The sequence below is a fragment of the Leuresthes tenuis genome, unplaced genomic scaffold, assembly GCF_036924035.1.
Source record: "Leuresthes tenuis unplaced genomic scaffold, fLeuTen1.0.hap1 SCAF_10, whole genome shotgun sequence".
Taxonomy (NCBI): Eukaryota; Metazoa; Chordata; class Actinopteri; order Atheriniformes; family Atherinopsidae; genus Leuresthes; species Leuresthes tenuis.
Genome location: NW_027325364.1, coordinates 7,145,699 through 7,171,221, shown reverse-complemented (window position 1 = coordinate 7,171,221; position 25,523 = coordinate 7,145,699). Strand labels below are relative to the sequence as shown.

At 37.8% G+C, this 25,523-nt stretch overlaps 2 protein-coding genes across 4 annotated transcripts; one reads left to right on the top strand and one right to left on the bottom strand.

The window, feature by feature from the left end:
- Positions 1-231: 231 nt before the first annotated feature.
- Positions 232-10,856, bottom strand: rhbg (Rh family B glycoprotein). Of its 2 annotated transcripts, XM_072393765.1 has the most exons (11): positions 10,482-10,766; positions 6,791-6,977; positions 5,815-5,965; positions 5,431-5,578; positions 4,978-5,144; positions 3,941-4,078; positions 3,594-3,727; positions 3,027-3,148; positions 2,289-2,362; positions 946-1,067; positions 232-760 (listed from the first exon to the last, which is right to left on the bottom strand). In XM_072393765.1, exons 1-10 carry the CDS (start codon positions 10,672-10,674, stop codon positions 990-992), a joined length of 1,392 nt encoding a protein of 463 aa, XP_072249866.1. In that variant the 5' UTR covers positions 10,675-10,766; the 3' UTR covers positions 232-760; positions 946-989. The 2 variants fall into 2 exon arrangements, with proteins under 2 accessions (XP_072249866.1, XP_072249867.1); XM_072393766.1 differs by having other exon boundaries at positions 232-1,067; positions 10,482-10,856.
- Positions 10,857-20,955: 10,099 nt separating this feature from the next.
- On the top strand, positions 20,956-24,612 carry hapln2 (hyaluronan and proteoglycan link protein 2). Of its 2 annotated transcripts, none has more exons than XM_072393754.1 (6): positions 20,956-21,374; positions 21,516-21,620; positions 23,038-23,346; positions 23,627-23,743; positions 23,834-24,016; positions 24,312-24,612. In XM_072393754.1, exons 1-6 carry the CDS (start codon positions 21,341-21,343, stop codon positions 24,587-24,589), a joined length of 1,026 nt encoding a protein of 341 aa, XP_072249855.1. In that variant the 5' UTR covers positions 20,956-21,340; the 3' UTR covers positions 24,590-24,612. The 2 variants fall into 2 exon arrangements, with proteins under 2 accessions (XP_072249855.1, XP_072249854.1); XM_072393753.1 differs by having other exon boundaries at positions 20,959-21,374; positions 23,038-23,403.
- Positions 24,613-25,523: the final 911 nt, after the last annotated feature.

Below are 25,523 nucleotides of genomic sequence, written 5' to 3'. Positions count from 1 at the left end.
TCACAGGAGATACTTAATTGTATAGCTCCTCGTCACAATCCCATATTTCATGAAATCCCAGAATCCTATAGCAGCCATAAAATACTAAAATTCTCCATATAACATTTTGGTTGTGACTTATGAATGATGATCAATTACAAGATGTAACACCTCTTATGATGATATTTACACCGCTTTCGATTAAACCTTGGTGATGATAATTAATTCTTTAATATCAAACAAAGCCAAACATTCTTTTGAACTCTTTATTTTGCCAAAAACAACCTAACATTGTGTTTCAAAAAGTCCAACCTAAAAAAAATGTATCATCTACTATACAGTCAATCTAGGCCTATCTATAAAACATACATGACTAAAGGGAGAGGGGCATTTCTATTCTAACAATTCAGATACATGCATTGTTTAACAGGAAAAACAATTGCAGAAAATCCCCACCCAGAATTACTAGGAATTAATAGATACTTTGAAAGTATAACTATGTCTCTGCATGCCTCTGCATGAAAATGGGTTTATTTGAAAGCTTATACATAGCCTATGAAAATTATCTGCCTCTGTGGGAATGAATGCAGGTTTTTAGCTCTGGATGTTGGTCTTTGGTTTAAACTGACTGTTAAAATCAAATTCTGTAACATGCCTTCATTTATTAGACAATTAGAAAGCATTTTTATGCAAATAGAATTTCCCAGTGCAGCCTCACAAGCCTGTAACAGAGAGTACTGCAGCTTCAGAATGACCTCTGGTGGTTGAAGTTGTCCATAATCTGTAAAAGGTGATTTTCTTTTTACAGTTTGGAAAGTATATATAAAAAAAGAGAAATAAAAAATTAAACATTTTGCATGTAAAAACATACAAAGAAACATAAATTTGGCAGTTGACATGAGTACAACATGGGTATATTTTAATATTTTTGAGCCTGCTGGCTCTCAAGTGCTAGGATGTTAAAACCTCAGAGTGTGTGTCCATGATTCTGGCTTTCAGTGGGTTCACATTTAACTGTTGAGCTTCGCGGCCTCTTCAGTATTCACAGTGGTCAACTGGTTCTCGTGACTTGCCTCTTCCCCGGGCATCTGAGGCAGAGAATGAGGAGATAACTGTGTTTCCAGACTTTTTTTATGGGATACATTTTCTCATTGTGCTGTGTCTCTACACTCTAATTTTCTCCAGTTTTCTATTAAGTCCTCCATATACCATGTATTAGACTTTAGTTCTTTTTAATCTCTTCTGATTTCTATCAAAGATATGACAAATTAACATTAAGTTGGAGTTCAGAATGAAAAACATCTGCACTGAATTATTTTATGCTAATTCTAAAAGCAGAAGGAAGTGAATTAACAATATTTGAAAAAGTGATCAAATACTGCAATAAGAACCGAGCAGAAATACATTAGTTCAAAATTATTTTATCTTTCATATGACAAATTGAAGGTCAAACTCTACATTTATGTATAAACTATCAAAGGACCATATATTCTACAACTGATTTACTGTCTATGTGAAAAATAAGCATCTATGTGAAAAATAACAATAGAGATGTTCCTCTGTCTTTATTTCTACAAATCCTGAGAAAAACAAAAAAAAAACTCATAGATCTAAATCATAAGCTTGATGAACAACAGATATGTTACACAATCTGCTGGTGGGAAATCTAAATGACGTCAGCTCTAACTTAAAAATGTCTGACATCATCCAGCAGAGAGCCTTGCCCAGTGTGCTGGTAAATTTGCTTCACCTAGTGGTCAGATAGCGCTACTGTCTCAACTGACTGAGATCAGTCACTGATACCCGATTGTTGGTTCAATATCACCGTCGTATGGATGTTGTTCATCAGGACCATCCAGTTTTTGCAGATAAATAAACACTTCATATTCATACTTTACTTAAGTTTGACATGTTGTTTTTAGAAGTCAAATAGGGAAAGATCTTTCCTTGAAAGTAGTAATGCACAAAAGAGTTTTACACATTTAAACCCTACTGTATCTGTAAGAAATCTGTATAGGAAGTAACTTGAAAATTATAAGAAACATCTTGTTCTATTAGTAGATTGAAAATACTTATATTGTAACATTTAATTCTAAAATTCCCCAATTCTTCAATAATTTCCTGGAAATAGCGATGTATTGTGTTACGTAATATATAGAGCAATGGGCCTAGAGCCAGTGAATTACAGACTTTATCATGAGCAAATTCTCTCTACAAGTGTTTATCTAAGTGTGTTGCTTTGCATGCCTGCCACTAGTCTAATAAATGATGAGCATGACTGCATAACTGTATTGTGTCATCAGACTCACCTCCCAGTAGATGTTGTCCTCAAAGCAGGTGGTGTCATGAGGAGCACCGAAGATGGGCAGCTTCAGAATGAAACCTAAACACAAGACAAGAACTCAACTTAGATTTTATAATTTCATTTATGATCAGATATGAAGAATAATTATCTAATAATATGTGAATGCAAATCTGGTATTTGCGCCATGTAAAATGTGATCATGACCTGGATAAAGCTCTGAAGTGGGATAATAATGTAAAACAATGTAAATTCACAGGTAGTATTCTACCTCAAATTTCTTCTGATGCACTTTATGTCACTGTCTGAGGACTAAATGCTGCTTTAGAAGCTTTTCCTTGATTTGTTTTAAACTGTACTCCTCTATTACCTCAGTGGAATTGAGGGCACTCGATGCTATTTGAAAAATTGAAAAAATATTTTAGATTAATTTTACCTATAGCAAACTGAATTTACCAGCCATGAATTGTGTAATATCTATAAATAATAATAATAATAATAATAATAAATAAACTGGTTGTTATAGGATTTTTGTTTTGTTTTGTTGTTTTTAACTGTGAATGTTTCAAATGTGGGTTGCCAAGAAGACTATGAAGTTCATGAAGGCAAGTTGCATGTGAAACAAACTAAATGGTGCTTGTTCTGATGCCACTTAATTAACTGGTTTTAATATTTCAAATATTTGTTATTTTTTTCTGAGAATCAGTTCACCAAATACTGATACTGAGAAGGATTTGACACCTACCAACAATAAGTCCCCCAAGCAGGGCAATGCCCAGAGTGACAGCAAGGGAAATAGCTTGGATGCCGCCTTGGTAGGATGCCGTTCTCTCTCCATTTGCCACATCAGGGAACACATCTTTCATACTGTGAGACAGACAGGGAAAACATCGAGCCAGTGTACAACTAGCAGTGTTCAATGCTTCTTTTCAATATGTGGACTCAGTCGAGCTTACAAGAATACAGCACAGAATAGGTTTTTCCTCTCACCTAATGTGAGCTAAACTAATCTCTGAGAGCAAGAGTGTAATTTATTCAAACTGCTTATAGGACAATCTGGAAATGTTGGATGTTTTTGGCCTCTAAGTACAAAACATTCAAGTTAAGGATTTCTGTAGTCACTTTGCCTTACTGCTGCAAACATGCTCGAGGGTAACACCACTTAAAAATCCTCATTGGTAAATCCTTATAGTGTTTATTTACAAGGGAATGAGAACAGAGGTAAAGTTTTTCTCAGTGAGACCACAAAATTAATTTGGAAAAATGTCTGAGATTATGTCAAATCAAATAACAACAGAAATTAAGTGTTTACCCATCTCCATAAACATCTCTAGTTGCCACAGAAGCAGTAACAGCTCCCACAATAGCTCCCAGGATACCGGGCATGCCATGTAGATTGTGAACCCCACAGGTGTCTTGGATCTTCAGCTTTTCTTCCAGGATGGGCTGAAGGAGTGAAACAAGAAATGAGATGTAGCTGAAACAAAAACTGATGTTGATATCTTTTTAAACTTTAACAGAAAGTCTACCTTAGCACACAGTTTAGACATGACCAAACCCTTGGCTGGTATTATATGTTTTGTCCTACAGCTCTGCCTCTCATGTGTTCAATCAATTCACTAATGTTATCACTCAATATAAAATGTAAGTCATCCTTACTGAGAGGTACTTGAAGCCCAGAACAGAGATAATGCCTGCCAAGAAACCGACAATCATGGATCCGAAAGGCGTCAGCATCATTTCACCTGCTGTTCCCGCTGCGACTCCTCCGGCCAGGGCAGCATTTTGAATGTGGACCTAAAACATAAGCAGAATACAACGGGAGTGTTTTGATTTAGCATCTGTGACATTTACATTTATCCTGAGGCTACTCCCTCCTGCACTGCACCAAGGACATATGGTTTCTTTTGACAATTTTTGATCTACTTTATTGACTCTATTTACTGCAGAGTTCTGACTACATTCTCTATTTCATAAAAATAAAAATGCACTGTCACTGAACTGTTGAGTTGATAGGGACTGACACATGTGACCACAGTATTTACATTTTTTAACAATGCCTGACATTTTGCACCAGTTTCTTGAAAAGTTTGTGTAGCAGTAAGATAACAAGGTTTCAAATTCATGCAAAAGGAACAAAAAGAAGGATCTGCACTGCTGCGAAAGGAGCAAGCTGACGGATGGATGACAGATGACCAGATGAGACTTTCTGATTCGAGCTGCAGGAAGTGTCAAACTGTATTGTTACATTACAAGTGAAACGCATGAGAGACCAGATGATTCCTTCAGTAGATTAGCTTGTCTGCACTGTCAACAGGCTGTGTGGCATGTGCACTGTCTTTGTTAAGTTCCTGCTCTGAATATAATGTACTCTTAGTTCTGATAACTATCAGTGTCGAAACTCCCTGTTCGATCTTGTGACTATTTACCTACCTGATCTCACAGTATGTAAAATAACACTGATGACAGATAAGTTTGACAGCAACTGTCCATGTGACTTGCAATCTACATTTTTTTGTGAGAGGTATGTGCTTCAGTTGATTAGTTAGTCATCTTTGATAATCTGAAATCCACTCTGCTGACAGGAAATGAAGATATTATATCTTTTGTCTGACTCATTAAGTTGATTACTTCTTCTTTTTGGTTTAATCTAGAAATCAAGTTTCACAGAAGGGATGACAATCCAGTAATCTCACCATGTCCAGCTTGCCGTCATGAGCTGTGAGGGCAGACATGGCGTAAGTGGACATCGTGCAGGCTGCCAGGGAGTAGTAGGTGTTCATGGCTGTGCGGTGCTGGTCGTCTCCGTGTTCTGTAATGGCAGAGTTGAAGCTGGGCCAGAACATCCACAGGTAGATGGAACCTAAATAGAATGAAAACAACAAAAGAAACATTTCAGAGATAGTAGTACAAATATTTAAACTGAGTGCTGCACTGTGACGTTGGCAGATACTGTTAACTGGCATGTATCGTTCTCATGTTTGGCTGCTAATCTGAGATGTTATTCGAGTTAGAAAAAATGGACTGTAATGCACTAATATTTGTTATATGGGGTTTCTTTGACAGGCAGTTCTTGTTAACTGAGCAATTAACAACCACTTGGTAGCATATGTTATCTTAAGCCAACACCAGCTTTTGATTTTTATTACCGATCATTGCAAACAGGTCAGAGTGGTAGACGGAGCAGTTCTTGTGTTGGCTCTTCTCGAGGTTGGGTCTGAACAAGATTCGGGTCACCATCAGGCCGAAGTAGGCACCAAATGTGTGGATTGTCATGGATCCTCCAGCATCCTTTGTCTGAAACAGTTTGCAACTTGGTTTCAATTACTGTTTTTAATGTTAGAGTGAAGTTTATGTACATAGTTTGAAATGTATTGCAAAATATGTGCTCATATATAGGCAGAATATGAGCAAAATTTTCCTTTTTTTCCCCCGTCTTTGTCAGGAATTGTGTTATCGTCTTAACATAGGGGCTTAACATAATTCAGTCTGTTTTTCAAAATATTACAGAGCATCTTTATGCAGTAACTTACTCCCAAAAGGCTCAACAAGATGAACTCATTGACAGCAAACAGTGTGACCTCGAAGATGGCCATAATCAGCAGCTGGACAGGACTGGTTTTACCCAAAACAGCTCCAAATGAGATCAGCACAGCGCCAGTGCAAAAGTCAGCATTGATCATACTGAAAAGCAAAAATAGAGTTTAAGAACAGTTTCCAGGGGGCATAGACGACTTCAAAGAATTTTTTTCCACTTGACTAATTCAAGTATCCTTGTATTTGATATGGAACGTATACATAGTTATATATTTGTAATGTTTGTGTAATTGCATATAACATCTTTGTTTTTCAGGTAAAAGCTTTTTGGTTCGTACCAAACAGGAGAAACTCAAATTAAAGGGCTAAGATGTCTGCAACGGTCTCAGTATTCTGACAATTCACCCCATGTGTGCTAAAGTAAATTAAGGCTGCTTTCAAGGCAAAGGTGAGCAACTTACAGAAATCAAAACCAAGAAGCACCGATTTGCGGAGACTTGACCCATACTGGAATAGTAGGGAACTTCAACACCAATAATATAAACGGTTGCAACAAAGCACTTGGAACAGAGTCTTTATTGAAGAATATGTTGAATATGTAAGGCAATGAATTTCATTATTTTCTTTTGTGTTACACAATACTGAAAATTCAGCTGTGATGATTATTTGATGGCCTTTACTTCAAGACTAAAATATCGTAAAATTAATTGAGACTTATCCATTCTATGAGGATTTGAACATGTCTCATATTCTGCATGTCTATTATTTTTCATATTCTGTTGCCATCATCAGGTGCAAAGATTTAGGTCACTGATAGAAAGTGACTTTTTTGTGTATTCTCGTCTGGATTTGCTTATTTGCCTCAATATGCTCATCATCTAAAAGTGTAACCTTAAGAGAGTAAAGAGTGAACATAAGTTGTATGTATATGTGTGTTTGTGGGCAAATTCATGAATGCATGTTTACACATACCTCTCCACCCCGATGTGGATCTTGCCTCCATGCATGCCATGGAAGAAGCCTTGCATAAGAGTGGCCCACTGCAGGGAGAAGGCTGCGATCAGGAAGTTGAAGCCCACACTGCCGAAGCCGTAACGCTGCAAAAAGGTCATGAGGAAGCCAAAGCCGATGAAGATCATAACATGCACATCTTGGAAACCTGTGCAATGAAGAAAAGATTGGATAAAATCATTGAACCTTCGAATGTTCAAAATCTATTTTTAACTGATGTTAAAAAAGGGTAGCTTTTTTTAATCGTCTAGAGAATTTGAAAAATGCTTGACAGTTGTGTTATAATAATAACAAAACAATAAATGAAAACACACTGTAAAACCCCAGATTTAAGGATACAATTTCTTAAAATAACAACAAAAAGGTACTTTTGTTTTAGTTTACCTTCTTTGTTTTTTCAGATGAACATCTTGATAAAAGAAAAATGAACTGGTGAGTATATCAGGGTTTTATTTAGCATTTTATGGTGAAAGGTCCTGGGACAGCATTGTCTAAATAGCCTGTCAGATCCAGAAAGATATTAATGTTTTAAATCACTCCCAAATGTTCTCTCCCAAATTGAACCACATCACAGCCAAGAATCATGTCACTTCAGGACTTAATTATTGAAAACACATCTTTTCAGGCTTGCATCAGCTTTGGCTGACTGGAACAGCAGGTTTAGGTGTAACTTAAGATCTGTGCAGTAGGACCCATGCTCAGTGGTTTGAATTAAATCGTGCACACTCATTGTTTAACTTTTTTTAATAGATTACTTAATTCCTCAATTTAAAAAAATGAATACATTTGAGCTACCCATTTTGGATCTAAACTCTCTGAACCTGCATTCCTCTGGCATTCCTTTTTCTCCTAGTTTACACAGTTTGTGAGCACTGCTTATTAATTGTCCTAAACTGCCATACACAATATTGCACTGTGCCATGACTGCTGTTGCCATGGTAACTGTTCATTGGCAGAGGCCTTGCAGAGGCCTTGCAAGCATCCCTGTTGGCATTTTGGCCTAGATACACACAGTTCCCAGTGGCCCAGGCGAATACCTTCCTATCAAAAGAAAATAGGGCTCAAGTCAAAACTTTAATCATATTTCTATGATGATAGTTTTAGCTAACATTCTTTTATGTTTTTATCATAGTGAGCAGATTTCACAAATTAGATTAACAAGAAGCTATACAAGCACCTAAACCATTGTCTGGTGATAAAAATCATTAAAGAAAATTGTAAAAAAAAAAAAAACAGCTTGGTTGAATGAAAAGAGTCAGTAAAATGCAAATATTGTGAGTTAGGGTAAACAGAACCGGCCTGAAAGAAATACTTAATGTGGAATTTTTAAATTTACATATTTTAAATGTGAGGCAGGTTTAAAACTATCCTAGGACCTATATTATTACTAATAAAAATAATGCTAGAAGACAAATGAACAAATAGATTGTTAGAGTTATAGATGTATCTGTTTCTTAGTGGATAATGAAATCGTGTGACCACTCAGGAGCCTCTTTCATCACATGACAACTTTGTTCACCTTCGTGTAATCTGTTGCGCAAGAGGAAGACTTGTGAGGCATATTTCTCTAGAAACACTGTCGTTGTCTCTCAGAAACATATAGCACAGACAACGCATAGACTACACACCACCAAAAGTGGTTTTATAACCCGCACCTGCAAAAAGATATACATGATTTCTAGAAAATGACAAGCGTGAACTTGTCTGTTGCATCTATCGTTTTTCCAAGGCATGTTACAAAGATACAGGATGCAGGTTGAGTATTAACATCCCTGAGACATGACGGTAAGCTTCATTTTCAGCTCCCATGACAGTAAAGGTGTCAGGTTAAACATTAACGAACTTCATGGAAACCAGTGAAGTTTTACTTTCTACCTTTATTTTCCTAACCTTCAATATCCTGTTACTGTCAGGAGTGCCCCAGAGACAATTCATCATTTGTTCAAAGACTGAAAACTACTGTCTGTGTGTCTCTTTTCCAGAAGTAAAAGACTTTAAGATGAGTAACTGGAGCTCACATCTCATGTGTTTGGTGGCATTTAAAGGACAAACAGCATGTGTTGTCATTTAGGCTTAAGTGCCAGTTCATCAAGTTAAATTATGATAACGATCACGAAAAGGAAGTCCCTCAGTGAGGGAAAATGAAGCAAGGCTCAGAGCTTACAGCCTTGCTTGTGGCCCTGTGAAACTGGACTTCAGCACTGTGGAATGCTGACATCAACATATCAACAAATGTTCCAGGAAGTTTACATTTGATATGCTGTATACCCTGTACTTAAAGGTAAGCAGCTCTGTGACTGAAAAAATGAGGGGCGGGAAAACACTACAGTTAGCTGCCTGCAGGAGGGAGCTGATCGGTTAAAGTGTTAAATAAAAAGATGGTTCTCGCCCCTCTAAATTCCCTCTAAATTCTCTGCTCTGCTGCAGGTCACTGGCCACACCCCTGAGAGAGGCCTACAGGTAAACTGTTCAGTGTCTGACTTGTTGAGACACACCCACAAGCCTTCAGTCCTTTCTGTTAAAGTTTGTTAAGGTGGGGCTGAAAAATGGTTTCAAGATTGTTTTTGCTGCACATGTGAAATATTTAAACTTGTAGCTTTGAAGAAAATATGCAGTACCTGATGCCTTGAGGCAATATTACGTTCTTGTATCACATTGAGGCAGTGAATGGGCTGCTTAAACAATATTTTATTATATTAGAATAGGATTAAAATACTAAAATAGGTCTCTGACTTGATAACTGAATCATAATTTTATCCAATCAACAAATTTAGTTGAGACTGTAAGTCTTCTCTTACTTATGGTTGAATACTTCTGCTATTTTAGTTTTGTGTGCACAAAGTAAGAATGTACACATATTTTCTTTCATAAATGAGCGTGACTGCTTCAATGAGTGCAAAAAGTTTACTTTCTACATCGTCAGTTTGAATAAATCAGGAAATTAATGATGAGAGAGACCACTGTCTCTATAGGACAGCAGTGGACTGGAAGACATCTCTGTGAAGAGTTCACACACCAAGAATAGGTTTGGTCCAATTAGGGAATAGAGTACTGTTGTAATGCAACTCAACAGCTTGTTATCCTCTTGCACAGAATAATTTTCTATGACAAAACAGTGGTACAAAGAGGTACAAAACGGAAAGAAAGAAAAAAGGCTGCATGAATCACATAAAAAGATTTGAGAGTAAGTGAGTGAGAAACATTCACAATTGTTTTTTTAAGGAATTCAAAGTTACTACTGCATATTACAGTATGTGATACCTTTTATTTATATGTAAACTAGATAGAATCAATTCATTTTTTTTGTTGAGAACCTCAATATTTCAGCCTCTACTTTAAAAAATTTAACATCATCTAATAAGTCATGACTGGATACTGTCTTCAATGGAAGTGTTTGGCTTTTAGTAAATGTTGAATGAAAATTATTAACTTTCAAACGCAGCAAGTTTCCTATGAAATGTTATTTAGGATCAGTGTTAAAATTTCATCATCATCATGGTAGTATTACAAACAGTTTTTAAAGAAATTCAAATATTTTGTTTGTATTTATTTATTTATTTATTTTTCCTCTTATCATAATTCTGATATTTTCTACAAAGCTGTTTAAGTGAGACAAAGAATAAGAGCATCTTGACCCCTGATCCACACTCACTTGGATAGCGGTAGTAGAACTCATTCTCATATTCAGAATGGCCGTGAGACTTGTTGACCTTAACATGCCACTTCTTTGCATCAGTGTCATCGTCGTACTCCACCAGCACACCGAAGAGGATGATGAGGATGATCTCCAGGATGAAGCAGGTGATTGGCAGCTTCAGCCGCATGTTGGTTCTTGCGTCTGTCATGTTTTCTTCCCAGCAGGATGAGGAGGGGAGGCTTAAAGAGGCTTGTTCTTGGTGCAAGATCCAGTGCAAAAAGTTGGACACACACTGTCTCTCTCTCACATACACTGGGGAGTCCTCAGTGTGGAGACCGGAGGTTGGTGTGTGTGTGTGTGAGAGAGGGCGAAAGAAGAAGTTCAAAAACAAACACAAGAGCTTGCCTTACATGTGTGTTTTTGTTCTGCCAGGTTACACCTACCGGCTTGAGAAGGCAGAGTCTCAGCTAGACCCACCCCTTCCCACTATATTTCTTAAGGTAGACTGAAGGGCTTCAGCTCACCTGATTTGTTGAAGACAAGTAATAATCTACAGCTTTTTTTGATTTCACCAGTACTTGTTTTTAACTGGATCAGTAGCTGTTTAGGTGTGGACGATCAAATTCCACCCAGCAGCCTCACTTTTATAATTATACCAAGAAAAGGGCCATTTGAATCTCAAAGACACTACAACAGCAATATTCCACCAATATCAACATAAAGACTCATACAAAAGTAAAGCCATTTAGTTGTGTCTGACATGTGATGTCTGTCTGCGTTTGGTCTTATTTTGCAGCATTCTACACATCTTTGGTAGTTTATGTGAATACACCAAGCAGTGTGATATCATAAGTGCTAATCTGGCATAAGAAAGACGTTTGACTGAAAAGAGTCTGTCCTGAGCAGCAATGCAGAGGTACCAAAGTGTTTGTGCTTTAGAAGGTAACCTTTGTGAGTCATTATCTTCATAGCATCTTATTTCTCATTTACAGCATTTTATGTGTGAAAAAATTTGAAAAGTAACCAAAAATTGTTGCTTCTTACAGAATTGTCATGTCATGATCCACAACTGAGGTTGGAGTAAGATGCAAGTGCATGTCTAAATTTGTTTAGAAAGAAAAAAAGTAAGAAAGAAAAACTAAAACTTCTGACAAAACAAGAACCAGTGAACACAAGAGCATTTATAATGAAGGAAGTGATAACTATACTGTTATGTGTGGCAATCAGTAACAGTCTTAGACATAAAGCAAACCTGAACAAATCTGTAACGAACAAAGGAAGCATGTTCTGTTAACCAAAATAGAGAACAGGGCAAAAACTCTCTTAACACAGGAGGATTTCAAGCGCCATAACCATAATCAACAGGACATGACACTAGTACAATTCTTAAAACTGTATTTACTGGCAGCAAAAGCTGAAACCACTAGAGCACAGACCATTGACTGTGCTGGTCACATTGACTAAAAAATGTGGGAGGATACTTTGATGAGTGAGTATACAGGGCTGGAAGAAGATGATTAGATATTAGAAGCTCAATGACTACTTACATGCTGGGGGTGGGGTTACGCTAAGGAATACTTTTTTTATAAAAGCCTCTCATACCTGTATCTGTGTCCTCCATCAGCAGAGGATAGCTCTCCTAAGAAAGGTGAAAGAACCGAAGAGAATGTTGTTATGATTTGAAAGAATTTAAACTATCCCCTCTTGAGGCTGCACGCAGGAAAGAGATGCAATGAACTTAGTATGGACAAACAAAAGGGCCACTATGTATTTACAACATCCTGTTTATCCTGCTTCCTGTCACCAAGTCTAACAGTTTCTCAACTAATTGGATGGTTGGTATTTTACATCACACTTCATTCAGTTTTGTGCTGAACTGTGGAGAAAATATTTTTATGAAAAGGTGAAGCTGAATAATCTGGATTTTTCTTATGGTCAACAAATTCCAATTAAAGAAACAAACCAACTACAATATACTGGAAAGTATTGTATGTCCTTTGTGTCCTAACAGTGGAATAGTAATAATGTATCTTGGACTTTATTACTCAGATTTTTATGTTTACCTAGAGTAATTTATTCGTCTGCACTCATGAACAAGAGTTGATTTATGCAGGTGTAGACTTGTTCCTGGAAGAGACCCATTAGTTTATGTTAATTCTTTTAACTAATAACTTAAAAGAAACCTGAAACTTCAATCCACAAGAATGTACAAAGACATGTCTCATCTTGACTTGCAGCACAAAAAACTGTCGTAAGCTCAAACTCTCAACAGGTACAAATTCAAAACGCTGCAGCTGCTCAGTGGGTTGATATCTATAGATACTGTGGCCTTTTAACCATTTGGTGAAAGCTGACAAATAATAACACAAGAATAAACCTCTCCATTCATTGTTTGTCAGTGGATCCCTTAATCAAAATGGCAGGTCTTGTCTGAAAATATATAAGAAAACAGAATAGGACTTCACAATTAAGTTAAAAAATTAAAGAGTAAACGATAGCCATCTAAACAAATTGTTAAAAAGAAAAGAAACTCTGTTAGAACTGTTAGAAAGGAAAAAACTCCTTAAGATGCTTCCATAGTAAGTTGGTCCCATGTCGCTCATTCAGGCTGCGCCTTGTAAGACCCCATGGGTGAAGACCCGAACATTTGGTACTTCCCGATGAGCTTCTCCCCAGGTCTTACTTCAGGATAAAGCCTTGATCTCCCTAGGTGGCAAGATACCTAGTTGAATCCATTATCAGGCTTCTAGAAAGAGGCCTTACTCTCATCTCTGGCAGAGCTTCTCTGATATTGCGAGGAATGATGGAAATGTTGTGTCTGAAAAGTATGGATGTTGGTGTTACTGGTGCTTGGTGCTGGTTTGTAGTTCCTCAAAGGCTGCGATCCCCCAACCTGGTGGAGGACAGGTGAAGGGAGCCATCAGGCTGAAGGAGTTGTACAGAGTGTGGTTAGTTTCTGGGATCCCAGAGGCAGCTTTGGTACCAGCAGGCTAAACAGAATGTGGCTTGGACAGTTGCAAAAGCAAAAACTCAGGTGGGGGATGAGTTTTGTGAGGCTATGGAGCACAACTTTTGCTTGGCCACATTGAGACTTTGGCAAAACGACCTGAAGTGTCAGGAGTGGGAAGCGGTACTTTACCAGTGTAACCAGCTCAGCAAAATTGAAGGCTTGCTGGTCCAAGAAACCTCTTAATTCTGTGTTGTGTAGAAAATGATGGAGGGAGAGCTGGCTTGTCATGTCATGCCGCAGTTCAACTGAATGGTCAGAAATACAGCTGGCTTGCCACAGGCAGCACAATCGCAGCTCTTTGCAAAAGAAGTGTCTTGAGCACACTATCTTCATATTATAAACATTCCAGACATATCAACACACAACATTTGTATAGATTACTGCACTACTTAAAATACCTCGGGGATATCTCTCATAAATTGGCAAAGTTTTAAACTGCCACTGACTTTTGTCATTGGGCAAGATGCAAGATACACCCTGGACAGTTTGCCAGTCCATCACAGCAGTTTTCATATTGGTTGTGGAAATCTGGACCAGCTTCATACCTTTGCAAGGAAACTGGGGGTACTAGGGAGTTTGTCTGATCAGTCTTCATGTGTTTTGTAGACTTGAAGAAGGCTCATAAACATTTCCTATGTGGTGTCTTGTGAGAGGTGCCTCGGGACTATGGGATTTCAATCACTTTGCTATGGGTCCTTCCTTCCCTGTTCAATCTATGGCTGTCAATTTTCCTTGAAAGTTCAAACATCTATTTGTTGGGTAACTTTGAATGTCAGTACACCACGTGAACTGAAGAATTGTGCTTCAGACATTTATCTACTTTAAAAAAAGCAGCTGTCCCACTCTATGTTAGTAACTCTGTTTACTCACTTGCTAGATTGCCACCAAAGCGAAGAAGCAGAAGCACCACATGCAAGCAAGTCAACCTCAGGTGTCCAACATCAACTATATTAGTAAAGAGCTATGTAAATAGATTCCATTTATCAAGTGAGGACCTCAGGCAGTCACTGAGGTACTTTGCAACTGGGTGAAATCAGGGATGAAATTTGCACCTCCAGGTCTGAGACCATGGTCAATGATTCCCAGTTCATGTTGGGAGTGAGTTGTTTCCTCAAGTTTCAGTTTGTGTCCTCCACATACTGGTGGCACTTTACAGGTGAAAAATAGACCTTCTTTATTAACCCACCATTGTTCCTCCTTGTATGCACACATGCCAAACAGAGGAAGCTTAGCCCGACATCACCATATCTTTTCACACATCATTCCATCGTCGCAGAATCAGCCGAGTGATGACAGCATCGTTAGTGGCAAGTTGCTTGATGTGTGTAAGCACACATGAGGCATCTCATCTCTGTTACTACTTCCCTTACTACCTCAGAAGTATATCAGCAGCATATCAACTTTGACCCCAAATTCTGCCTCTTGTCTTTCAAACTTAATTCCCACTTCATTCCCAGCTTGATGGAGACTAGTATCTCAGAGTCTAGCCTACAAGATGAGATAAAACACAGTGGGGCACAGTGACAAAACTAACAATAGAACTTAATCCCTTTTGCTAATATGATGAAATACGATGTAAATAACTAAGAAATAAGGTGTGATAATTGCATCATAATGCAAAAGGGTCTATAGTCCATAGACTCTCCATTAAAATATCTAGTTTAGTCTAGTATCTCTATTATGAACAAATCCCACAAAGAAGCAACTTGAAATGGGCTAATGCAGTTACAGAACTTGAAGTTGAAACATGCCAAGAGTTGCTGTCATTCTAGAATGCACTCAGCTGAAAGAAACATGTGACAGACACCTGACGCCTTTTATGAGTGTTGTGCTTGTAGAAATGCAAAACATCCCTGTGATTATGGCATTCAAATAAGATTACAGTTAACAGATCCTTAAATGCTTTAGATTCCATGTCAGTGTCTTATTCCTTCATCTTTGTAGCATGTGTTGGTGTTCAGTAACTTCTATGTGATGCACAGTATGATACTATATTCATGAAGAATGAGTGAATCATTGCCATCGAGGCACAGGCTCCAAACTTTCTCCAGAATTCTCCAGAAATTAATAATGCCAGCTAGGAGAACATTATGTTAAACTGTTTTTCTAATCTTTGCCTGTTTTATGTATAGATAAACCAATGATGAATAAAACTTTTCAAGTCAAACCAAACATGACAGAAATCTTCATGTTTTGATCTAGAGACAATACAATTTTACCTATTCAATTTCCACTGGATTGACTAGCGAACAGATACAAATGAAAACATTTCTAAATACTTAATAGTGAAGCTGGTTTGAAAAAGGAAATGATAAAATTGAAAAACCTGGAAATACTGCTTCATAGTTTAATAAAACCACCAACTAAGCTGCAGTTTACTTTCATTTTTCCATTTTACTCAATAATTGGAGCTGTTAATCATTCATGTCAAAGTTTTAGAGCGAGATTTAGTTTTTCTTTGTTAAGCCTTGCTTTTTTTCCCCTCTTCTTCTTTTTTTGGCTGTGTCACCTGACTCTTCACATACTCAGAAAACTACACAGCTTAAAGTGGGATGCCGTACATTTTTTGTCTTGTAGTAGAAGATGCTTCTTGTCACTTGATCAGTGCAGCTGGCTCCAGGGCCCAACTGATAATACAATCTTCCAGTCAGAGGCAGGAGGGCATCAATAGTAACTACACACAAGCCACAAGAAGCCTGGCACCTGATGCGATAAATGCGATAAATGCAAGACTAAACCTGCCAGTTACATAACATGGAGATAACATACATTAGAAGGCTGTATAGGTTCTTCACACTTAACTTGCTCACACATGAAGCCATTATAGCAAACTGTAAGATACACTGCATCTGTCTTTGTGCTTCACCTATGGTGTCACAATCGATTTTCTAAAACAAAGAAATAACTATATGCAAGTTAAATCTCACATCATAAGAGAAGAAGAAGAAAAAAATCTTATTTCTAAATTCATTACCATGTATGATTCATGTATGAATTATATATGAAATATATTACATGAATTTAGGCTTGAAATTCTAGCAAGTGTATTTGACATTGACATTAATCTCAATTTGATATTGTTGATTATGTCAATTTATGGCATAAAAAAGTTGTTTTTTTACTGAGAAGACAATGGATTTACTCTTTCTCATTGAGTAGAGTACATAGATTTTCCCTGAAAGTATGAAAACACCATCCTTGTTATTTAAGAATAGTTAAGACACACGCACACACACTATTGCTGTCCTGTTATTTTATTTTTTTAGGTTTTCTGTGGCAGCATCCAACTGAAGAGGAAACAACCCGGATCAGCTCCAGGTTAAACGGCGCAAAACAGGTATGGGAACGTTAAGTTATCTTTTTCTCCTGTCTGTCTTTCCAGATCTTTATCTGGCTGTGTGACTCTCCTTCATATGTTACGCAACTAACTCAGCTGGTAAGTGATTGGTTGAAAAGCCTCAGGCTTGTCAATAAATCACTCCATCTCAAGGACAATAGGTCACATAAGTGCACAACTAGTTTGATTAAAGACTTGAATAAATGTGTTATGTTCAAAAAGTTATCAAGGCTTTAGAATTAGAGAAGTGAAAGGGTGTTGAGGTACTCCAGGATACGGACTCTAAGAATGATATCTCAATTTAGCATAATTTTCATATTATAACACTTGGCAGAGAGAAGTGAAAATGCTGAAGAGTGCGACACTTCTTGCTGGTATCCGTATGAATGGTTTAAAACAATAAACACCACACTTAAGCATAAATCTTAGAAGATAAATAGCATCAGAGCCCAGAGTGCCACAGTGAGAAAGAAACAAACAAAACTTTATGTCAGCACACTGCTGCTACAGTTTTACTTACAAAGCAGCTGCCCAGATAGTTTCAATGTAATATGAAACAGGCTGCTTATCGTGATGAGCTCACCAAAAATTATTAGTTAACAGTGTTGTATCCTGTAGGTCTTCACAATATTTTAGCATGTTTCAGCACATTTGCTTTTTTAAAAAACCCCAAAAATTTACGTTTTCAGTGGTTCATGTTATCAACATTCTAAAATCTAAGCATCTGACAATTACAAATGGGTCTGAGGTTCAGGTTCTCAGTTTTCAAAGTAAACTTTGTCTCACACAAAGTTGTATTCAATCAACGTCTACTGGGGAAAAGAATGCAAAACAGTTTTCAGTTACACGCTGCTTCCTTTAAAATGTTCATCGTTCACTGCACAAGAAAAGCTCACAGGCCAAATCCTGGCCCATTTAGGCTCTCAGACTCGGCTAAAGGTATGCACAGACAACAAAGATACCTGCATATCCTTCATGGAGACAAGGGGGTACACATAGCCCTCAGTTAGACAGACGTTTGAAACTGTCTGCCTTAGAAGAAAATCTGTCACTACACTTGAAAACTGTCACTCTCAGGAGTGGGGTTCAGGAGCAGGGGTATTTGTAAGAATGTTAAAAATGTTTCAGGGGTTGCATGTTTTTACAGGCGAAAGAGTTTAGAAATCAGAGTGGTAGAATTGTTGTCAGAAAGTGCATACTTTTACTCATGTGGCTCCTTCCTGACCCCTCAGCATGTCACAGCTTCTGTCAACATAGTTATGCACTGCTGCCACCATCACGCACGCTGATACTACATCAGGGCTGCAGACAGGCAGGCCGACCTGCTCTTATATCAGCCTCCCTCATCTGTTGTAGATAGATGGGAGGGACATTCAGTTGTTCAGCACTTTTATTATAAATGAAGTGTTACAGTACTGTTTGTCTGTTGCAAATAAAAGTAGGAATACCTCCAGAATACTTTTGTTTCATTCTAACTAAAATAGTATACAGAATAACATCTGAATATGACCAGTAATCAGAACTAGAGTCTGCGATTCCGGTTCCACACTCAAAAGTATCTCATGTACCTCAAAAGTAAACTGTAAGGCACGAAAGTAAAATTTATCAATCAAATGGAAATGAAATGCCATGGAGTCAAAGGGAGTGTTTACCTGCAGGCTGGAATATGTTGCTTCAAGATGAGTGATCACTTTAAAAAAAAAAAAAGAAATCTTTCAGGGCTTTGGGCTAATTCCAACATTTACAGTTTGCACTTGAAGTAACTTGAATTAGTTGAAGATTTTAAAAGTGTTAATAAAACTATCACAACATGATATTTATGTAACTTTACATTTCTGTCTGTCTGAAACATGAACAGAAGAGGGCAGTGTTTGTGCTTAGACACAAAAGTATGCACAATTACAGGGGATAAGAATTAAGTAGAGTACAGCAGCCAAATAGAGGGGGAGGGGAGAAGCTGTGTAATCTGAGAGCACATATTTTGAATTCATAAACAGACTAAAAACTTGAAAAACATATTTAAAGAAATCCAGCACCATTTTTAGCCAAGCAATTCAATAAAAGAACATTTATTTCCCATTAGTTAACTTATCTCGGGATTGAACAACATTTAGAGTATCTTTTGTTAAAATGCGTGTCTTTCATATATTTTAAATGTGCTGTTGTCACTGTGAGAATGTAACATTGTAATCGATGTCATGGTCAGCAGTTCAGACTTTAAAAAAATTATGAAAGTCTGTACTAAACTATATAGATATTCATGCAACAGTTGACAGGTTGTTTATCTCAGAACAACTAAAGCAATCACCTTTTGATACAAGAAAAAGTATCAAAGTCAGTACACTACAGTCCCAGCAAACCAAGGGTCAGATTGTACTGCAGTTTATATAGTAACTGCTAAGACATTTAATTAAAAAAAAATTAAAGATGTAAACCTACAGTACCACAGTGGCCAAGATTATCAGAATGAATCATCTGAGGAACATTTCATGTCAAAGAGAGACAAAGAACTGAAATATAGGATGTGTACTTTGGTATCTGGATAAAGTGCTGGAGGGACAGTTGGCTGTTGTCACCTAGAGGTGTTTGTTTGAATACTAATTGGTGGGCAAGAAAGAGTCCCATTGATAATGGAGCACAATGGGGAAGCAACACAAGCAAAAACAGAAGAATCCTATTATTGCATCTTTTTTCCACATTGGATGGTGTTTGTTTGTTCACCGCCTGCTGTCACTGCGTGATCGTCACAATGCCGCCCTTGTGCCCGGGAGCCACGGTGGCAGAGGGAACTGCATCCGACACAGCATCCTCTCCTACTGACCCCAGAGCCATGTGTGCAACAACAAATGACTGAATGCTTACAATAGTGCTCATAGGCAACAGCCTTTTGGGAAAGGTTAGAAAACACAGTCAAGCTTGTTGTCTAATGCCTCATCACTGTATGCGCTGTATGGTACAATATACTGTTTGACAGCAGGAGCCAATACAGTAGCAGCATGTTGATTTAGAATACTACCAATACTGATTTTATCCATGTTTCTTTTAAGCTATGTTTGATATTTGCCCACATGCCTTCATTGTATTCCACTGCTAATAACAATGCAGAGGTTCTCAAATGATAAAGCTCAACTAAATACTTTTCTTGAACATGGTACAATTTCAAAAACTCCCCAAAATAATTTTATAAAATAAAATACACATTGTACTAAAAGAATTGGGGATAAAAAAAAAGTGTTAACTTAGTGGTAAAACATCTGCTAATCGGTTGTATTTCTTTGGTGTTTTCTTATGTATAGGGTAGTGGAACAGAGGCTACTTTCAAAAGCTGCAAAAGGACTCTATCTTTTTAAATCCCCTCAAGGCTGACTGTGAGAGTCAAACCGAAACTCTTCTCTGGTGACCTCAGTCACTGAGATTTATAGAAAAGGTGTATGTGCAGCTGTTTACATATTTTTCCTTCTGTGCTTCAGAGTTGTAAATATAAAAAACTGAAAACTATTATTATATGAAAAGTGACAAATGACTCGTCCAAATGTGTTGCAGAAAAACCCAGGGTCTTGGATGAATGTTTTACTTTCAGATCTGTATTGGTCACTTAAAACATCTAAGTCATACATTTTCACAAATTAACAAGTTAAGGTACCACTCTCACTTTCTGTGAGTTAATTTTTGCCTGAAGAAATATGAAAGATGGATCTGGCTGAGTTCAACTGCACTGGCAAAGGAAGTGGGTAGTATTTTGTGAACTAAGCTGTCAAGAGTTGTTGCAGTTTGATGTTCAGAAGAAAAACCTTAACTTAACTTAACTTAACTTAACTTAACTTAACTTAACTTAACTTAACTTAACTTAACTTAACTTAACTTATCCAAACCCTAACCAGTCATCTCTCCTTCTTGAAATATTTATGATATTTTTATATAGTTCAGAATGTTATGTTGTCCTAAAAAATCTGCCATCACCTAAGCTGGTGTTAGATGAATGTGAACAAATGCTTGAAATGATATTTTAATGTGTATCTACATCTACTCCTACTACTGCATAACTTTATTGAAAGTGTGTTGTTACGTGTGTACGCTGTCCTGAAATATCAAACTGTTGCTTTTTAACCAGCTAGTACTGTTTAAGTGGACACATCAGCTGTCAGTCTATTTACCAAGAGTGATGTGTACGTTAATTAATTCAACTTTCGATTAATTGTGTTCTAATTTCTGTTTTGTCTCACTTTTAATAAACACAAACAGGAAAAGATAAACAAAGCCTGGGACTGTCAGACCTTCATATGGTCATTAACATCTGGAGCGGAGAGGACAACAGTCCTGTTTACACGCTGCTGATCACAGAGAGGACCATTTGACCAGAGTGAGGACAGAGGGGGGTGAGAGAGAGGGATAGATTACAGCTGAATACTTGGACAGAGGGCCAAATGGAGATTATGAGTGGAGATGAGTAAAGTTATGAATTATCCAAGAATTTCCTGATTGGATGATAACAGAAAACGGGGTTGTCATGTCGGATAGTACAGGAGGATGACTGGACAACTGCATCATCTCAATTACACAGGTCTGCCAATTTAAAACTGGAGAAATACAGTAGTTGATGTTTGTCATATTGGGTTAAAATATCAGGTATAGTGTGAGGGGTGTGTAATTGGAGTTTGAATAGTGCTTAAATATCCTACCATGTGTCTTTTAATGATTGCAGGAGCAGGAAGAATGACACCCTTCATAGTGAATTGTTCAGTGATTTTTTGGTTAATATCAAGCTGCTTCACCTGGTCTTCAGCTCTTTATACCCACAACAGAGCAGGTAATATTGCAAAACTAACTTTGGCAGAAAGCTGATAGTCAAGCAGCACAATTGATAACAATATTCAGATTTGACACAAACATCAAGAATTTAAGTCTTAACTTGAGGACTCTAAAGGCTTAGATGATGTGAAATGTATCTTTAGCAACCAATTCAGGTCATTTTCATAAAGAGATGTACACTGTTTTAGAATCCTTGCTGAGTGAGTAAAGACCAATTTTTTGCAGCATACTTTAGACCCATTTGGTTGGTTAAGACTGTGGTGTCTGGTGGTGATGGGAACTCTTATTTATTAAAGCAGTTTGTTAGATAATGATTGAATGCATTGACTATATGGAGCATTAACCTAATGATAAGAGATACTAATTTATCTTGTTATCACAAGACACTGACCTTTTGCTTTCTAGATAAAAAAACTAAAACATTATCAAGGTAAAAAAGCAATCAGATCATTGCTCTTTATTCCTAGTGGACAACTTGATAATGACTCATATCTAAATTCTGTTTTCCCGGCTGGGGCCTTTCTGTGTGGAGTTTGCATGTTCTCCCCGTGTATGCATGGGTTCTCTCCGGGTACTCCGGCTTCCTCCCACTGTCCAAAAACATGCTTGTTAGGTTGATTGGTGACTCTAAATGGTCCCTAGGAGTGAGCATGAGCGTGCATGACTGTTTTTCTCTGTGTGGCCCTGTGATGGCCTGGCGACCTGTCCAGGGTGTACCCTGGCTCTCGCCCAATGACAGCTGGGATGGGCTCCAGCCACCCATGCAACCCTAAATTGGATAAGTGGGTATAGAAAATGAATGGATTTTTTTTTTGCTGTTAAGTTAATGAAAGCTGATAATATCTTCTGATAGCAGGAAAAGATGAAACAGATGAAACAGTGACCAGCTTCTTCTTCTCTGCTTGAACCAACAGCTTAGATTTTCACACTAAATCAGTTACTACAGCTGTCAACATGCTGTCTTTGCATGCTATGTTAACTTCAGTAATAGAAGCGCTTTATTTATTCCTCACACTTACAAAATAATTTAATCTTTATTATAGGAAAACAAGGTTTGATATCTTAAGATAATAGAGAGAATGAACTTGTGGTCTAAAAAATTATATTGCTACAGTATAGACAAAATAGGTTTTATGGAATTAAGAAGGCCACATTTGACAGAACTAACATATAATAATATAGAGAATTATAGAATAAAAACTGTTTTAATAAGGTTTTAATAAGATTTTATCTCAATGGTAAAAAAACAAATATGAATGTAGACAACTGCTGCTACATTGCTGTTCATCATAGATGCTGATGGTTGCTAAAATTTTGCACATCAAATACATAGTGAGAACTGGTCTTGATCAGGCTAGCCTATTTGAAATTATTAGAGAGGCACTAACAGCTGCTGAATGCTGTCTCACCCACAGCACCTGCAGCACCCAAGAAGCTGCAGTATCTTCTTGAGCCGCTTGTATATGCAGAGGTCACTGGCCGAAGAGGAGACAACGTCACCTTGCCATGTATCCTCAGAACCAAACCTAACCATTACAAGATTAAATGGACAAAGCTGGAGCCTGAACACATCGGGCATGAGAACATCATCATGATATCAAATGCGAAAGATTTCAAGCCATACGGCCATCTTGGACAGCGGGCCTCTCTCCGGAAGGCTCACACCATGGACGCCTCCTTACAAATAAGCCATCTTGAGCTGAAGGATGGTGGAACATATCGCTGTGAGCTGATAAATGGTATAGAGGATGAGAATGTTGTCATTACTTTGAGGATTGAAGGTAATTAAAGCAACTACCAGTGTCAGTTCAAAGTAAAGGAATGCTTTTCTTTCTGGCGGACAGTATAAGTTTTGAATATATACCCCTTGCAAAGCAGCTAAAGCAGATGTTTTAAATCTGCCTGCAGCTGCTAATACACATTGAAATATTCTCACACCTACATAGAGGCCTTCTTTTATAGAGATCAGGGAGAAACAAACACTGATATCAGCTCTGTTTCTAGGTGTGGTCTTCCCGTATCAGAGTAAAAACGGTCGGTACAAGTTCACATTCCATGAAGCCAAGGAAGCTTGTGCTGAGCAGGATGCTGCATTAGCCACTTACAACCAGCTCTACAGAGGTACCACATGACATCCACAGCATTTCTTTCCAAACAATAAATGGTGTTTGTATTGATAAGCTACATCACTCAAGCCCTCTCTTCCTGCAGCCTGGACTGAAGGTCTGGACTGGTGTAATGCTGGCTGGATTCATGATGGAACTGTCCATTACCCGATCATTCATCCACGCCCTGTCTGTGGGGGGCAGCTGCTCCCAGGCATTCGCACTTATGGCCCAAAAGATAGAAATCGTGATCAGTTTGATGCTTTCTGCTTTACCTCCCAGACACCTGGTAAGCGAGGAGGAAAACTGATTTATATTTGGGCCACTGAAAAGTTCATAAAGGGAAAATAATGATAGTAAATCGATAAAGTGAATGAATTATTTCACAGACTGTCCTGCTGCTCCTGTATGAGAGTAAGGAGGTTGGCAGAGGACAGTTGTTAAGACATGGAAAGAAATTAATTGATTGGAAACACTTATGTAACAGTCAAAAAAATTGTGACAAATGAGTCTGGCAAAAAGATAACATCAGCATATGAATGACTTTCTACATGTGTTTCTGTAAATCTTTCCTGCTGTCACAGGCTCTGTCTTCTACATATCGGGGTCTTTCTCCTTCGATCAGGCAGTGCACGCTTGCAAACGTCAGGGATCTGACATGGCATTGGTTGGGCAGCTTTATGCCGCTTGGCGTTTTCAAAATTATGACCAGTGTGATGGTGGTTGGCTGAAAGACGGCAGTGTGCGGTTTCCCATCAGCAACCCCCGGAGGCGCTGTGGAGGCATCCCAGAGGCAGGTGTGCGCTCATTTGGATTCCCCAACAAGACGACACATCTTTATGGAGCCTATTGCTATAGGTAGCTCAAAGTTTAAAAAAATCAAAACTGATAAAACAACAAAAACTGATCAGTGTATAAACAGAACAGTTTATCTAAGTACCAAAACCTGAGATACTGAGAAAGATCAAGCAGTTTGTACAAGTATATCCTACATACGCTGTCCTAAAGAAAAAAAAAACCTTTAAACTCTTGAGCTACAGAAATTTAATGAAAGCTGAATTATGAAGTTTTATCTTTGGACAAACATTGAAGCTGTCAAATAACTACAGTTGCCTGTTGGTGATGAATTTCCATGTGACTTGGTGGATGGAGAAAATAAAGATCAGTGTAATTCCGCAGCCAAAGAGCAGTATTTATAAACTGTTGCGCTGTTAAATATGGAAAATAGACCTGTATCCTTTTACAGGCTCCATAGGTTACCAGCCAACCATTCAGATAAACCATCATTTTCAGTCAGAAACACTCACATTTGGAAAACAATTGTTGGTTGCTTGGACAGAAACTTTACTGGAACTGGAGCTGTTGGGATCAATGATATTTGAACATGACACACAAGCACAATCATCTTCTAGTTAACTTGTAATAGCTTCTTGATAGATGTGTAAACCTACCAGTGTGTCCATTTAACACGACTATGACCCGCTTGCTGCAAGCTCATTCAAAACAGCTAAAACTTACATTACAGGTAAAGTCATTTATCTGTGTATTAATGGCATGTACTGAAATGTAGTCAATAAAGATTTGTCCAGATACCAATTTCTTATTTGTCAGTAATTATTTACCTGTAAAGTTATGATGGAAAGCTTGGGGGCAGTTTTGATGAGACACATTTCTGGTGGGTGTTTGGCTCCACCAGGGCTGTTCTTTTCCACAGATTCTGCTAATAACTTTTAGGGGAAAAATTCTGGGTGCAGCCAACAGCTGGAGAGTTTCCAGTTTGATTGGCTTGGGGTTGC